Consider the following 15,690-nt stretch of genomic DNA (forward strand, 5'->3'; position numbering starts at 1 on the left):
CCAATTTGAACCACCACACTGCCACTTCCCGTCATGACTTTTAAGTGAAGCGATAAACCAATTACGTTTAAGTCTCGGGGTGTTCCCAAATTTTCTTTTTAAGCATGAAGGTAACTGTATAAGAATGAGATACTAGTCCGTAAGGACAGCCCAAGTGGTAAGAGTGCTCTACCTACAGCCGAGGGTTTGAGCGGGTTTGAGCCGGTCAGCTATGCCTAACCTAGGCTGGTTTACCTCCTTATGGTTCTTTGCCGGCTAGGGTCACTGGAGAAGACCTTCTTAAAAGAAGAATGAGATACCAAAATCTTTCCTTATAAACCCATTATTTATTTACTAAATTCATCTTAATCCATCCAAAAATACATTAACATGCATGAACAATCACAAAGACATAATAGTATACAGTGTGAGCAACAGTGTAATATAGTATACGCGTAGAAGTTATCTATTTAGAGCAGAAGCTTAAGAGAATGGAAGCAGTAGTTGTGTTGCTTTAATCTACAGAGATAACCCACCCTTTACTTTCTTTCTTTCCCCCACTCCCACACAGCTGCAGGCCGGAAGAGATAAAGATAGAGAGAGAGAGAGAGAAAGATATGTCTTCTAGCTCTACCACATCCCAAGCCATGCTCAATCAAATCTTATTTCAAGATGTGGCATCTTCATCTTCATCCCTTTTCTGTGTTTCTTCAAACAATAATAATATTACTGGGACTGGGACTGGGACTGCTCTTCCATTTGAGTCTCTTAAAACCCTCATCACACCCATGCCTACCTCTCTTGCATCACTGCTCCCTCCCCTTGTTGAATCATCATCACCTAATTCTACTTCAGCTTTTCATCAAACACAAACACTACTACAACAACATCAAGACCTCTCTCCCCTCTTTGGACCACCCCATCATCATCAACTCCTCTCTTTGCACAGATCCGCACCAAACTTATGGTATGTATCAAAAACATTTCCATAGATCTTTAACAAATTTTCAGTTTCTTGTACGTTTTAGGCTACCTGCCTTTAGATCTATCTCTCTATCGGTTTAAATTAGCTAGTTTGGTTTGAATAATAGTGCATGTGTATATAAAAAAAATGAATGTTGTAGGGCATGGGGAGAAGTGAATGAGTGCATGATGAGAAGCAAGAGAAGTGGGTTAGTGGTGGATGATCATCGTCATCATCACCTGGGGGTTTCAGCAGTGAAGATGAAGAAGATGAGCAAGTCAAGAAGGAAGGTGAGAGAGCCAAGGTTCAGCTTCAAGACCATGAGTGATGTTGATGTGTTGGATGATGGCTATAAATGGAGAAAATATGGCCAGAAAGTTGTCAAAAACACCCAACATCCCAGGTACATACCTATTCATCTTTAATCAATTCAACCACCATCTATCTTCTTTCATTTCTTTCTGTGTTTAGTTCAGTTCATGTTAGGATAAATCACTTACCACTATGCCAAAAGCTATAACGCAGCTAGTAGAAAGGGTGTAACTTTATTTCCTTATACTGCCACACATTTTTGCGATGCTGGTCGAGTGCTGGATTTGGCCTTAAAGTCCTTTACCAGCCTCCACCCAACAATCTCCAGCCACCCAGGTGCTAGGATTGATCTTTATCGAACTCCGCCCAACAATTTAATTTAATTACCACATTAAATCTTACTCAATTTCATAGCTAAGCTACTATGGTATATACTCAGATTAGTAGCTGCAGCTTTTTCTCCCCACTCCCAGCCACTCACTCTCCCCATAATATATGCATACATATACATAGATAGTATCTATATATCTAATTAGTTTGATAATAATTATATATGATTAGCAAATTATTTAGAGATTGGCATGGGAGCAATTATCAGTGTTGAACGTACCATAAAAATGAGAAAGTTTTAGGGCGGGGATCAGAAAATGATTAGAGAGGACTCTTGAAATCAATTTGTGAAGGGAGATGAGATTTGATATACTCCATATCCCATCATATCATTGTTGCCATTATCATAATTAATAAACATTATTGATCTTTGGAGTTAGTCTACACTGTGCAATAAGGAGGTGAACTACATTATTTGTAGCTTTGTAGGTTGTAAAGTATGTAGAGTATGAAAACAAATGCATTATGAATAAACACTGTGAAAGAAAAAGTAAAGTAAAGTTAATCATCATATACTAATAGAAACAAATATCTTTATAATTTATCATTTTAATTAATTTAATTAGTATATATATTATAGTAATGCTAGCTTTTACTATTATCAAATTTAATAAATTCTTTCAGTTTAAATTACAACCATCTAGAATAGAGGCTCATTTTTTGTCATTACATTTACCCTCACAGATTATATATGAGCATTCACTATGGATATACTTATTCACGGTTTAAAATTTAATTTTTTTTTACTGTCATAGAGTGGTTGAAAACTTGGGTTACTTTCATAGTGGAAATGAGTTTGGGTGGCTTGGGGTTTGGTTAAAAAGTGAAAAATGAAGATTTGCATTGCTGAATGATTACTGGCATTGAGTTGAGTTTTCAATCTCCTCTTTTCAGGAGAAATTCTCTCTAAAAAATTTTACTGATGTGCAGTGCTCAACTTTAAACAAACGACAACACTGTGTGGCATGCTCTCTCTCTCTTTCTCTAGAGCCCACAGTAGTGATTATGATGAATCCAGCGATTGCCAGTTAGCTAGCTCATTTGCATTTTCTTCATGATTTCATTGCATCCCTTTTTGTTGTACTAGGTAGAGCACTATGCTATCCTCATTGGCCTACCAAAACAGCTATCACAAAATTTGCCCACCCCAAATTATCTATCTTACCTTACTTTTTTAACCATATTAATTAATCTCATCATCTTTTTCAAATGTAGGGGTTTAATTAATTAAGGTTCTCTGATCTGCATGTTTTAGACAACCCCAAATCCTACATTCTTTCCAATGTTGGGTGTTTACTATTTGAGTTGTCTACCCAACAACCCCACCACCTATTGGCTTTCCGTTGCAAGCTTATGTACCCATGAGGCCATGACTTGCTATGATATTATTTGTACCGTTCTTGTCGATTGGAGGACGCTGGTGCAGTGAAGGGCTAAGTCTAACAATTGATGGTTAGGAGATTGTTGGGCTGAGGCGGGTGAAGGGTCAAATTCAACACCTTGCTTTTTAAAAATGTAGTGCCAATATATAAGGAAATAAAATTGAGCCTTCGCTGTAAGCAATATCTTTTAATTTGGCGTGATTTCTAACAGTTGTAATTTTTTATTTTTTTTTTACTTAATTAGTGGCCTACATAACATTTTCAAATGTAGGCTAGTAGTTGGGTGCTAGACTTGGTCATCAAAGCATCTGCCTAACAATGTGTGTTCACAATACTGCATGCCCTAATAGGTTGGCCTTATGGTGCTAGACTTGGTCATCAAAGCATCTGCCTAACAATGGGTGTTCACAATATCGCATGCCCTAATATGCTGACGGTAGAGTGCTGGACTTGGTCACCAAAACATCTGTCCTATAGTAAATGTTTACAATACTGCAGTTTCTCTTGACCTAATAGGCGAGTAATAGGGCGTAAGACTTGATCATCAAAGCATTCACACAACCATGAGTGTTCACAATACCGCAGTTTTTAAACCTAATAGTCCAGATCTAGAGGCACGTACTCCTTGACCTAATATAAGGCTAAGGGGTGGAGTTTAACTACTAATAATCGTGTGTAAATAATGCATTTGGTAAGTTATATTTAGTTAAAAGGTGATTGTAGCTAAATTGGGAGTTGTGGGGAATGCAGGAGCTATTACCGTTGCACGCAAGATAACTGTCGGGTGAAGAAACGTGTGGAAAGGCTAGCGGAGGATCCGAGAATGGTGATAACAACGTACGAAGGGCGACATGTGCACTCCCCATCCCACGACGACGACGATTCACAAGCTTCATCTCAAGCCAACGATCTCCTCTGGTAATATATATATAGCCACCCAGATCACATACACCTAGCTTTGCTTCGCTGGTTTCCTATGTATAGACGCCTACTATTACTATTACTAATAATAATATATACACTCCTACTACCTAGTACCTACCTCTTTTCACTTTTCAATACTTACTAAGATCTCATCTTCTTGATTGAATGAATATTGATTGTGTGTTTTTACTTTTATTTTTACATTTTAGATTGAGATTGACATGGGCATATATATTTGGTCCTTGTTTTATTGGGCCTTCTGTATTAATTAAGGATTACCAGATTATTATGATATGATGCCATGCTTGTATGAAGAAGTGAAACAACCTTGTAATTACAAGATGCGACACCAATTGTTATACCATGGATTAGTATCCATCTTATATTCTAGATCTTGGTCTAAAATTTATATATGCAATTAACTTATGTCTTCAATTAATAAATTATGTGTTTGTAAGTAAACAATAGTTATATCATGAACCCAGATCCACCTTACACACAATTTACATACTAAATGTTCACAATTTATTGTGAACATTTAGTATGTAAATTGTGAACATTCAGTATATAAATTGTGAATATTAGTATGTAAATTGTATATTTTGGACCTAGGTTCACTTTGCAAGGTAGACCTGGGTCCACAGAATAATTTGTCTTAAGTAATTGAGAACACATCATTTCTTAACTACATACACATAATAGGTTAACCACATACACATAATATGGTAACTACAGGTATATGTTACATTATATTATAGTCACGTAATATGCAGACACATAATATAATATGCAACAAATTATGTGTCTTTAATTTATTTATTACAAGCAAATAATCTTTGCAGATACATAATTTGAATTTCATTTTGGACCAAGATCCACACAATTTAAGATTTACCCTGATCCATTGTATAATTTGCTTGGGAACACAATTTGGGCCTCAGTAAGCCTAATGTTTTGGCCCACTGGCAAAATATTTGGGCTTATATGGATTCGGGCTCAAATACACTTAGATTGAACCAAAAAAAAAAAAAGTGGAAACATTACAAAAAGTTAAGGCCATTATCAAATCCAGGCCCATCATGCATTAAATCTTCATTATGACATTTTTTAATACATTAGTGTAATTGAGCTTGCAACCCAATGGCAAGTGACCTCTCTTCGTGGGAAAGAATTCTGGTAGAACCTGGGTTTAATTTCCACAAGTAACGATTTCTCTTAGGCCAACTCTCGTGCCTCCATGTGGGTGGATTCGAATCGTTTAACGGACGAAGAAGTGCTTGTAATTCCCTATCGTGTATTTTTAGATTGAACCGGCCTACGGCCTAGTTCAATTAAAGTCCAAACCAGATTTGATTTGATCCTCATTCCATACTCCCGAAATAAAAAATTAAAAAAATATTAAAATATACAAATCAACTAATTTAAGTTATGTATTCCTTCTAAATTAATTTTACAAGTTCACATATTTATTTTCAACTACTTTTGCATTTATTAACTTGAGAATTATTATAAGAAATAAAGAAATCAATAATTAATAATGTAATACCATTAATAAAAATAAATTTACAAATTGTAACTACTAAGGCTCTATTTAGCACGCCTAACTAAAAAACTAGCTGAAAGCTGAAAAGTTAGTAGCTAATAAGCTAACTAATTGAAATTAAAGTATTTGATAAAATTAATTGTTGAATTAGCTAATAAGTGTAAAAAGACATAAAAGGATAAACTAAGATATTAGAATTTTGATTAATTAAGGGTAGATGGTGTCATTTTTGTAAATTAATAAAGATAAAAAAGGAAACAAAGTTAAAAAGTCAGGAGCTTATTTTGAAACGCTACTTGGGGTAGCGATTTAAAATAAGCTATTATTTTAACCTCCTATGATTTACCAAACTGAGCTTATAACTTTTTTATAGGTTAAAATAAACTATAAGCTTTAAAATAAGCTCTATCAAACGGAGCCTAAGTAGTAAAGATAATTTTTCAATTTGAAACAAATAAAATTTTAAAACTTTACAATATTTTAAGGTAATAATTACTAAATAGTATACTAGTTAAACATTTAACTAGCTAAATAATAAATACATAAAAATTTAATAGGTATAAAATCAATATCACAGTTTCTAATGTGATAATCTCATGAACCATTTTATATATGTGTATTGTATATATGTTTTTTTTTTTTTTTTTAAATTTGTACAGGTCAACGGGCCAACTTCATTCATGAACAAAAAATTAAATTTAGGTCTTGTCCACGGTATAAAATGAGTTAGTCCTAATCCAGATATTGTTGCAAATGAACTAGGTCATACCGACTCATATGGATCAGGCTTGAACTGGACTTTGAATTAATTCATTCGTTTGACACTTCTAAAGATCTGGCAAAGTAAACAAAAAGAATTATCTAAAAAACTAATGTCATTCTATGCTCGTTTTGTAAGATCTTTGACATTTTTGTTTTCTAATAAAAGAAAAAGAAAACGAAACACACCACAACGATAAAACTCTTATGGAAACCCAGTCAGGTGATTCTACTAAATCAATTGCTAAAAACTTTTATATAAATCTAGGTTGAGCAATTCCTACTAAATTAGCAGTCAGAAATATGGGGTATATCCCACATAAAAACATAATCACTTTCATTTAACGTGGGGAACATGAAAAGGGGAGCAGACATCACCCCACGTGAGCTTTTAAATAGTACTTTTCTAAAAAATAAAAGTAATAATGAGAAGGGACATATCATGAAATTAAGGTCCAACAAGTGCGACGGATTATATGGCTAAGAGTTTGTAGGATCCAAGTTTAAGAAACACGTGAGGGGTTACTAATTTCTATATTTGGCGTCTTTTGACCAAATTAGGCGAATCTCAATACTAATTAGTAATTACAAACACAGATCTATAAAAATAAGTAATAAAATATAAAAAATCCAAGGAGGATTATCATGTGGTGACCAAGTATTTGAAACAAGGGGTGGAGGGAACTGCTTTGTCAAATGTTCAATAGTTATACTATGGAGTGCAAGGTGGACCCACAAAATACATAATTTACATATTAAATGTTCACAATTTGAATTTTGAACTTTCAGTATGTAAATTGTGTATTTTGGACCCAGATCCACATTGCAAAGTCAACTGGGGTTCACATAATAATTTGCCGTCAAATGTTAATAACAACACATGCACCATGTTTAATTTAGTGATTATTATTATTATTATTATTATTTTACTTGATACACAATTATCACATATTTTTAAAGTGGTATCTTATAAGTAAGACAATACACAAATGGGAAAATATAATAATATAAGAAACGCGGTACAAGAAAATAATAAATTTTAAAAAATATAAAACACAAATGCAAGAGAAATGTGTGTGTAAATATTAATATTTAATAGTTTCATAATTAAAAATTATATACTACAAGCATGTAAAAGGGTATGTACACAATAAAAAAAATATAATATTGCATGGAAGCCATAAGTGAAAATATAAACATGCAAGGTTTCTTCTTCTTTTTTTTTTTCTTTTTTTTTTTTTAAATTAAATGTTTAAAAATATTCAAGAAGAAAAAGTGTCATTTAACAAATACGAATAAAATGTTAAATAATTCCTTATAATTTTAAAAGAAATACAATTACATTATTGAGGATTTGAGGGTAGAAAGTTTCAAATAAGCACCAAAATTTTGATTAGGAATAATGTTCAAATTGGCCATTGAACGTAACTTGAAAGTGCAATTAGGTCACTGAACACTCTAAATATGTGCAATTTCACCTGGTAGCAGGTTACAGTGCATTTCATCAGGTTAGATGGTGAGTTGACATTTTAAAATAATTTTTAATAATAAACTATTAAAATAAAAATTAAAAAAAATTAGAAAAATTTAAAAATAATAATAATAAAAAACACACCTGCGGCCACCCCCTCCCCTTAATAATACCCTTGCCACCTGGATAGAAACCTGTGGATGAATCAAATTTAATTAATTAATTTATTAATTATTATTATTATTATTATTATTATGTACGGAAAGTAAACTTCTTTCACAAAACAACTTTTGCTTTATTATTGTGTGTGTGTGTATTTTAAAATTATTTTAATTTTTTATTTTAATAGATACTACGTATTATGAAAAATTATTTTAAAATGTCAATTTACCGTCCACGTAAGCAAGTAACTTGATTAAATGGATGGTAACCTGATGAAATGGATGATAACCTGCTATCAGGTGAAATTGTAACATTTGGAGTGTTCAATGGTCTAATTGCACTTTTTATTGTTTCAATGGCCTAATTGCACTTTTAGGTTACGTTCAGTGGCCAATTTGGACCTTATTCCTTTGACTATAGATTGATTTAAAAAATTGCGTGTATGTGTTCACACCTTTTTACAGGGAGTTGCTATACCTGAACCCTCTCCTACATATAAAGATGAAAATATGCATGGGCAAACCAAAGTTTAGAAAATTAGGCTTGCAGGTCTACTATAGAAATCTAAGGCTTGAGCTTGGGCTTGGGCCTATATGTAGGTTTTTTTTAGGCTTAAGCTTGAGTTTACAATGAGTGGCAAATTATACCGTACACCATGGTGCACATAGCAATGTGCACCACGTACGTATTTATGTTTCCTGTTTTTTGGAAATCATGTTTCCTGTTTTGGTCGGTTTGTGTATTTATGTTAATATTCTGTTTATTTTAGGTAATTGTGTTGTGTATTCCAGGCAATCATTCTGTGTATTCTAGCCAACTGTTCTGTGTATTCATGTTAGTAACACATGTTGTGATGTGTTTGTGCATTCGAATGTTTAGGAGGATGAGTTCTGTGTATTTTGTGTCAATATTCTGTGTACTCATGTTATTAACACAAGTTGTGATGTGTCTGTGCATTCGAATGTTAGGAGGATGATCAATATTTTGTGTATTCTGGGCAAACATTCTATGTATTCTAGACAAACGTTCTGTGTATTCTAGATAATGATTATGTGTATTATAGATAATGAATTTCCTGGAGTCATTCGCGTCCGCGTCCACTAACATCGAAACGACGTCGTTTACGTTCGTGGTGCACATTGCTATGTGCACCGTGGTGCAGGGTATAACGATTGACAATGAGTTTAGCCTAGCTTGAAGCTTGTTTAAAAGCCTATTTAATATGTAGTCTATAAATTTTTTTAAAAATATACCTAACACTCGTTGTGCCTAAAAAAATTAGTGACAACAATGATTAAAAAAAGGAGAATTATACATTTACATAAACAATGGTTAAGAATTGTTGCCATGCAGTCGTAAGGGAGAAAGTGAGATCAGAGAGACAAATCTACAGAATTAGTATTTAGAATTGGGGATTTTGGGGGGTTAGGGTTTGGTAATTGATATATATATGCTTGGGCTATATTATTATTATTATTATTATTATTATTATTATTTGAAAACAAACAATGAAACATTTCATTAATGAACATCTGAAGAGATTACATGAGAAAGAAAAGCAAGAGGGGAAGAAAGTCACTCCCTACAATCAAAAGAGAACACGGCCTCTCGGGCAAACAAATGAGTAGCTATGTTCGCGGATCGATTAACAAACATAAAGCTAATAGAAGAAAAATCCTTAGCTAGTTTCCTAACCCCTATATGCTAGCCCACCACTATGGCTTTTATTCTCAACTACAAAAAGGCATTCAAAGCCCACTTGCCTAATAGGCTCCAATTTTTGTTTTCCAACCAATGTTTCAATCATGAACGCTACACTTGGCTTCTTAAAGTGGATAAGATCCATTAAGACTTGAATTTCCATGGGGTTGCCTAGCCCACGACAGTCTAGGCTAGCACGATCATTGTTCTAGGTGGGTCAAGACCTTAGGACTACCCGTCTTTGAATCGTGTTTTTGATCCACAGATTCAGCAACATCATTCACACAAATTCCTTTGCCCTCTATTGGCTCATCTTGAATAGAAGCTCGTTTCCTTTTTTTTTTTTTTGATCGGAAACTAAAAGGCCCATAACACCCCCATTAACTTTGTAACGGAATTCCTTGGGCATTAAATGTAGCATTAAAAGCGTTGGTGCTAGCAAAAAAAAAAGTGCTGGTGTTAGCCAACTTTTCCCCAGTCACATTAATTTCAAGCTGACACTCTACAAGCTGGGTAATACCCTATGTGTAATCCTGAGAACCACATTCCCCTAGTACCTTGGTATTCCCGCTCAAGTAACTGACTGATTCGACTCGTCGGAAAGTGAAGGCTCTACTACTTGCGTTCTGACTAGAGGCTAAGTTAACAATCATTGTCATCCTTGTACCATCATATATGGCCAGAAGCTCTCATGTCCAACCTAAAATTCCTTTCCCCGTCTTTGAATGTGTTGTCGAACTACCTAGGGCAATACTTCTGCTCATGGTCGATTCTCCCATAGATGAAACAAAAGGTTGGGAATCTCTCATATTTGTATTCAAGCAAAAAATTCTCCCTTGAGGACACTTTGAATCGCACACCCTACTTTAGAGGCTTCCAGACATCAATCCTAGCTCTAATGCAACAGAAACACTCAAGGCTTTTAGTTAAATAAGCCTCAAAATAGGCATAGGTTTGACATATTTACTAAATAGGCTAGGCGAAGGTAAGCCCAAAGTAAGCCCCTGTCCTATTTTCACCCCTACACACACACAGGCTCTGTTTGGCAGAGCTTATAGCTTATTTTAAGCCACTAATAAGTTATAAACTCTGTTTTGTAATATTCTCAAAATAAGCTAGTAGCTTAAAATAAGAGCTTATTTTGAAAAGCTACTTTAGGTAGCTTTTCAAAATAAGCTAGTAGCTTTTTAACTTTTTTTTTTTTTTTTCATCTTTATCCTTATCTAAAAATATAAAAACATAATAAATGTGAATGAAGGTTATACCCCTCATTTATGTCAGTTTTTTCAGTTAAGCTTTTTTGTACATTATGCTATAAAAGTTGTGCTACATAATATTTTGGACAAATATATCCCTACCGTTATAACTTCCGTTATCTTTTCCACTATTGTTACTATGCACAAGCATCCACCATATATTTTCTTATCTTCAATAATAATAATAATAAAATATACACATTAAATATTAGAGTTATATGTTAGTTATTTTTTAAAATATAAATATCCAATTTATAAAAATATTTTACATTATTATTATTATTATTATTATTATTATTATTATTATTATTATTTACTATATTAAAATTTGTTGGTCCCGGTGGTATCAATGTGAGTCTAGAAGGGGGGTTGAATAGACTCACAAGAGGATTTTCGAAAACTTTTTTCGTCTAAAGAGATAACGCAGCGGAAAGATTATATCAAGTTTTAGCTTCACTTTGCACATAGAATTTTCTTGTAAAAGATATTATGTTTGAGTGATATGTGCAATGCAATACGTAAAATAAAAGAGAGAGAGAGAGAGTTTTTATAGTGGTTCGGCTGTTAACTAAGCCTACTTCACTCTTCTTCACAACTCGTGAAGGTTTGCACTATAATCCCCTTTATAGTACAATCTCTGTTACAACAAGCTCCTTTGATCACTAAGCCCGACAGCCTTGTTGTTGTAGGTTTTTCAAATTCTTCCAAGTTTACTCCGCCTCTTTCTACTTCACTTGTAGAGATGGTTGAAAGGTTGTGATGATTCTCCAACTTGAAATCCTTGTGATTAGATTCCTTGGTCAGCTTCTTAATCACACAAGAATTTCTAATGAAATCTGAATATCACTTGTAAGCTTATGAATATCACACTGAGAATTTTTTTTCTTGCTAGACAATATTTCGCGTTTTTCAACCTTGTCAAAGTGAGATGGGACAAGGGTATTTATAGGTGGAATTTCATATCCGTTGGAGGGAAAGTGAAATTCAAAACCTATTGTCCAGTGTGTAATATCCAATGGGTAGTATTTTCATCTTTTTCAGAATGTCAGTACTTTCTAGCCGTTTGTCCACTTTTGTGCAGAGACAATTTGTCTTTTGTCCCTAAAAAGGTGACAATCATTAAATGCTCCTTGGGATCGTTGTATAGGATCCAAAATGACATTCAGTTATACCCATTATGAAGGCAGTAGACAAGACAACTTATCAGAGAATGTCTTTGTCTTGGTTGTGAGAGAGAATGATTGACCTTATCATTTTTCTTAATCTCCTCGAGTCAATCACACTCTTGATTGCTCGGTCATAAAAGCTTGGCCCTTCCATGTTTCGACCTAAGATCTCAGTCTTCGGTTCTTCAAGTCTTCATAATCTTCAGAGCTTCAATTCCTCGGTTAGTTCACTCTTCGGTTGATGTCTTCATGTCTTCGGTATATAAGACTCGGATCCTTAGTGATCGGAAAGATTACTAAGGATTCGGTTTCCCTATAAGACTAAGATACAAAGCATAAACCTATTCAAAGGATAAGACAAAAGTTAGGGGTCTCCTCGGATAGTTGGTATCATCAAAATCAACGACTCGGGGTTCCTAACAATTTCCCCCTTTTTGATGATGCCAACACCCTAAGTTCATTCTATTCGGCTTTCTTTATCCTCAAAGGGATTTTCATTAAGTGTGCCAGAATAGTTGAAGTTTTACACAAGAAAACGAGGAGTAAAGCAAAACTAGATAACACACACACGCTGAGCCCCAAGCGAGAAAATACTTTTATTCATCAAGGGAGTTTTCATACATCATTATAAAAAGCAAAAACTAACAAAAATTAAAAGCAAAGAAGAACTTTTTCTTATTTTGAGCTTTCACCAGTCTTCTTCTTTTTCTCTTCTTCCCAAATTTCGTACTCCCTGAGTTGGATCATATCGTTGATTTCTTTTCTTGCTTTCACAGTGTCGAGTCCATCAAAATCTTGAAAGCATATTTTTTGTGTAGCCTCAACATTAGATAATTTTGGACTACTTCACCAAGATTTTCTCCCTTTATAACTCCCCAGTCCCACCATGCTATCAGTTCGGGAGCATTCATTCCATCGGAGAAACTTTGTTGCATGACAGTCAAAATTTGAGCAATGCCATTCATTTTGGTTCGACCATCAGCTGCTTTTGTTATCTTGTTTGCTTCTTCAAGTTCCTTCATAACTTTCTCAAATCTTTTATGTTCTTCTTGCTGAATTCGGAAAATTTCTTCATCTTTCTTTCTTTGCTCATGAACTTGTTCATTGTGATCTCTCAAGAAATTCATCCTGTCCATGGGTTGCTTTTTGTTCCAGAAGGGTGGAATGTTGCATTCTTGCCATTTCTTTCTAGATCCTTCTTTGTATGGAACATACTCAATAGGCTCTCCATTTACTCTTCGAGTCATTTGCTTCATTTCTTTGCCTTGTTTCGTCTGTCTTTTAGAACTCGGTTCACCACCGGAAGGTTTATTTTGCGTTCTCTTCGGGGATGGTGAAGGAGATGGAGTTTTCCTAAGATTCAGGATGGCCTTCCTCTCTCGTGAAACATCATCATTATTCAGATCATCATCTCTTCGAACAATTTCTTTTCCCTTGCAAGTGCTCGGAGGAGTTTCTTTCAATCCTTCCCCCTTGTTGGCATCAGTAACCTAGATGAGAATATCCACTTTGTTACTTAGGCGATTGATGCAGACTTGCAATTCTTTAAGAGTCCACTCGAACTCACAGACAAGAGATGCTATTGCATTTTGATTCCCAGAGACAGATTCAAGCTTCGAGCAGGATAAGTCGAGACGCTCCTTGATGAAGGCATGCTTCGTAACTAGATTACGCTGTATGGTCGTAATTTCAGTTACCGAGTCCTTCAAGGATCCAAGAGAAATGATGTAAAACTTCAACTATTCTGGCACACTTAATGAAAATCCCTTTGAGGATAAAGAAAGCCGAATAGAATGAACTTAGGGTGTTGGCATCATCAAAAAGGGGGAAATTGTTAGGACCCCGAGTCGTTGATTTTGATGATACCAACTATCCGAGGAGACCCCTAAGTTTTGTCTTATCTTTTGAATAGGTTTATGCTTTGTATCTTAGTCCTACAGGGAAACCGAATCCTTAGTAATCTTTCCGATCACTAAGGATCCGAGTCTTATATACCGAAGACATGAAGACTTCAACCGAAGAGTGAACTAACCGAGGAATTGAAGCTCTGAAGATTATGAAGACTTGAAGAACCGAAGACTGAGATCTTAGGTTGAAACATGGAAGGGCCAAGCTTTTATGACCGAGCAATCAAGAGTGTGATTGACTCGAGGAGATTAAGAGAAATGATAAGGTCAATCATTCTCTCTCACAACCAAGACAAAGACATTCTCTGATAAGTTGTCTTGTCTACTGCCTTCATAATGGGTATAACTGAATGTCATTTTGGATCCTATGCAACGATCCCAAGGAGCATTTAATGATTGTCACCTTTTTAGGGACAAAAGACAAATTGTCTCTGCACAAAAGTGGACAAATGGCTAGAAAGTACTGACATTCTGAAAAAGATGAAAATACTACCCATTGGATATTACACACTGGACAATAGGTTTTGAATTTCACTTTCCCTCCAACGGATATGAAATTCCACCTATAAATACCCTTGTCCCATCTCACTTTGACAAGGTTGAAAAACGCGAAATATTGTCTAGCAAGAAAAAAAAATTCTCAGTGTGATATTCATAAACTTACAAGTGATATTCAGATTTCATTAGAAATTCTTGTGTGATTAAGAAGCTGATCAAGGAATCTAATCACAAGGATTTCAAGTTGGAGAATCATCACAACTTTTCAACCATCTCTACAAGTGAAGTAGAAAGAGGCGGAGTAAACTTGGAAGAAGTTGAAAAACCTACAACAACAAGGCTGTCGGGCTTAGTGATCAAAGGAGCTTGTTGTAACGGAGATTGTACTATAAAGGGGATTATAGTGCAAACCTTCACGAGTTGTGAAGAAGAGTGGAGTAGGCTTAGTTAACAGCCGAACCACTATAAAAACTCTCTCTCTCTCTCTCTTTTATTTTACGTATTGCATTGCACATATCACTCAAACATAATATCTTTTACAAGAAAATTCTAAGTGCAAAGTGAAGCTAAAACTTGATATAATCTTTCCGCTGCGTTATCTCTTTAGACGAAAAAAGTTTTCGAAAAACCTCTTGTGAGTCTATTCAATCCCCCCTTCTGGACTCACATTGTTACCACCGGGACTAACAAAATTTAAATAAATTTAAAATTTTAATATAAAATACTAATATTGGGCACCTATTTTTTGCGCATCGCGCATAAGAAAAACTAGTTATTTTAAATAAATGACATCCTTTACCTCTCTTAATTAAAACCCTTTTGACCTTTTCTCCTCAATATGTTTGGTTGTAATTTCAATTTGACATTTGTGTTTGAACATTAAAATTTGTATGAACTAATCTTATGAATTATAAACATTTTGTTTTACTTTATATATTTTCAAATATATGTTCTTACTTTATATTTTATTAAAATATATTGTTTTTATTATTTTATATTTTAATAGATAAACAAACCTATTTAAATTTAAAACTATTTAAATTGTATGAAGATGTCCTTTTTTGTCTTTTTACATTTATCAGCTTATCAAAAAAACTAATTTTACCAAATACTTTTAAGCATTACAGCTAGCTTAACAACTCTTCAAATTTCAGCTTCGAGTTTATAGCTTTTAAGTTTCAGCTACTTTTCAGTTTTCAACTACCTTTTCAGCTAGGCTTGCCAAACATAGCCATAGGCTTAGAATCATGTGCAAAAGATCTCCTAGGTGAAAAAT

The 15,690-nt window shown here is 34.3% G+C and overlaps 1 protein-coding gene across 1 annotated transcript; it reads left to right on the forward strand.

Annotated features, from left to right (window-relative positions):
- Positions 1 to 479: 479 nt before the first annotated feature.
- On the forward strand, positions 480 to 4,243 carry LOC116012198 (probable WRKY transcription factor 13). The gene is made up of 3 exons (XM_031251680.1): positions 480 to 946; positions 1,104 to 1,346; positions 3,778 to 4,243. The coding sequence occupies exons 1-3, from the start codon at positions 597 to 599 to the stop codon at positions 3,947 to 3,949; spliced, it is 765 nt and encodes a 254-aa protein (XP_031107540.1). The 5' UTR covers positions 480 to 596; the 3' UTR covers positions 3,950 to 4,243.
- Positions 4,244 to 15,690: the final 11,447 nt, after the last annotated feature.

This window comes from Ipomoea triloba, chromosome 3 (assembly GCF_003576645.1).
Source record: "Ipomoea triloba cultivar NCNSP0323 chromosome 3, ASM357664v1".
Taxonomy (NCBI): domain Eukaryota; kingdom Viridiplantae; phylum Streptophyta; class Magnoliopsida; order Solanales; family Convolvulaceae; genus Ipomoea; species Ipomoea triloba.

Coding starts and splice junctions, on each gene's coding strand:
- LOC116012198 (XM_031251680.1), top strand. CDS start 597: ATGTCTTCTAGCTCTACCACATCCCAAGCCATGCTCAATCAAATCTTA. Junction 947..1,103: donor AGATCCGCACCAAACTTATG/GTATGTATCAAA, acceptor TGAATGTTGTAG/GGCATGGGGAGAAGTGAATG. Junction 1,347..3,777: donor AAAAACACCCAACATCCCAG/GTACATACCTAT, acceptor TGGGGAATGCAG/GAGCTATTACCGTTGCACGC.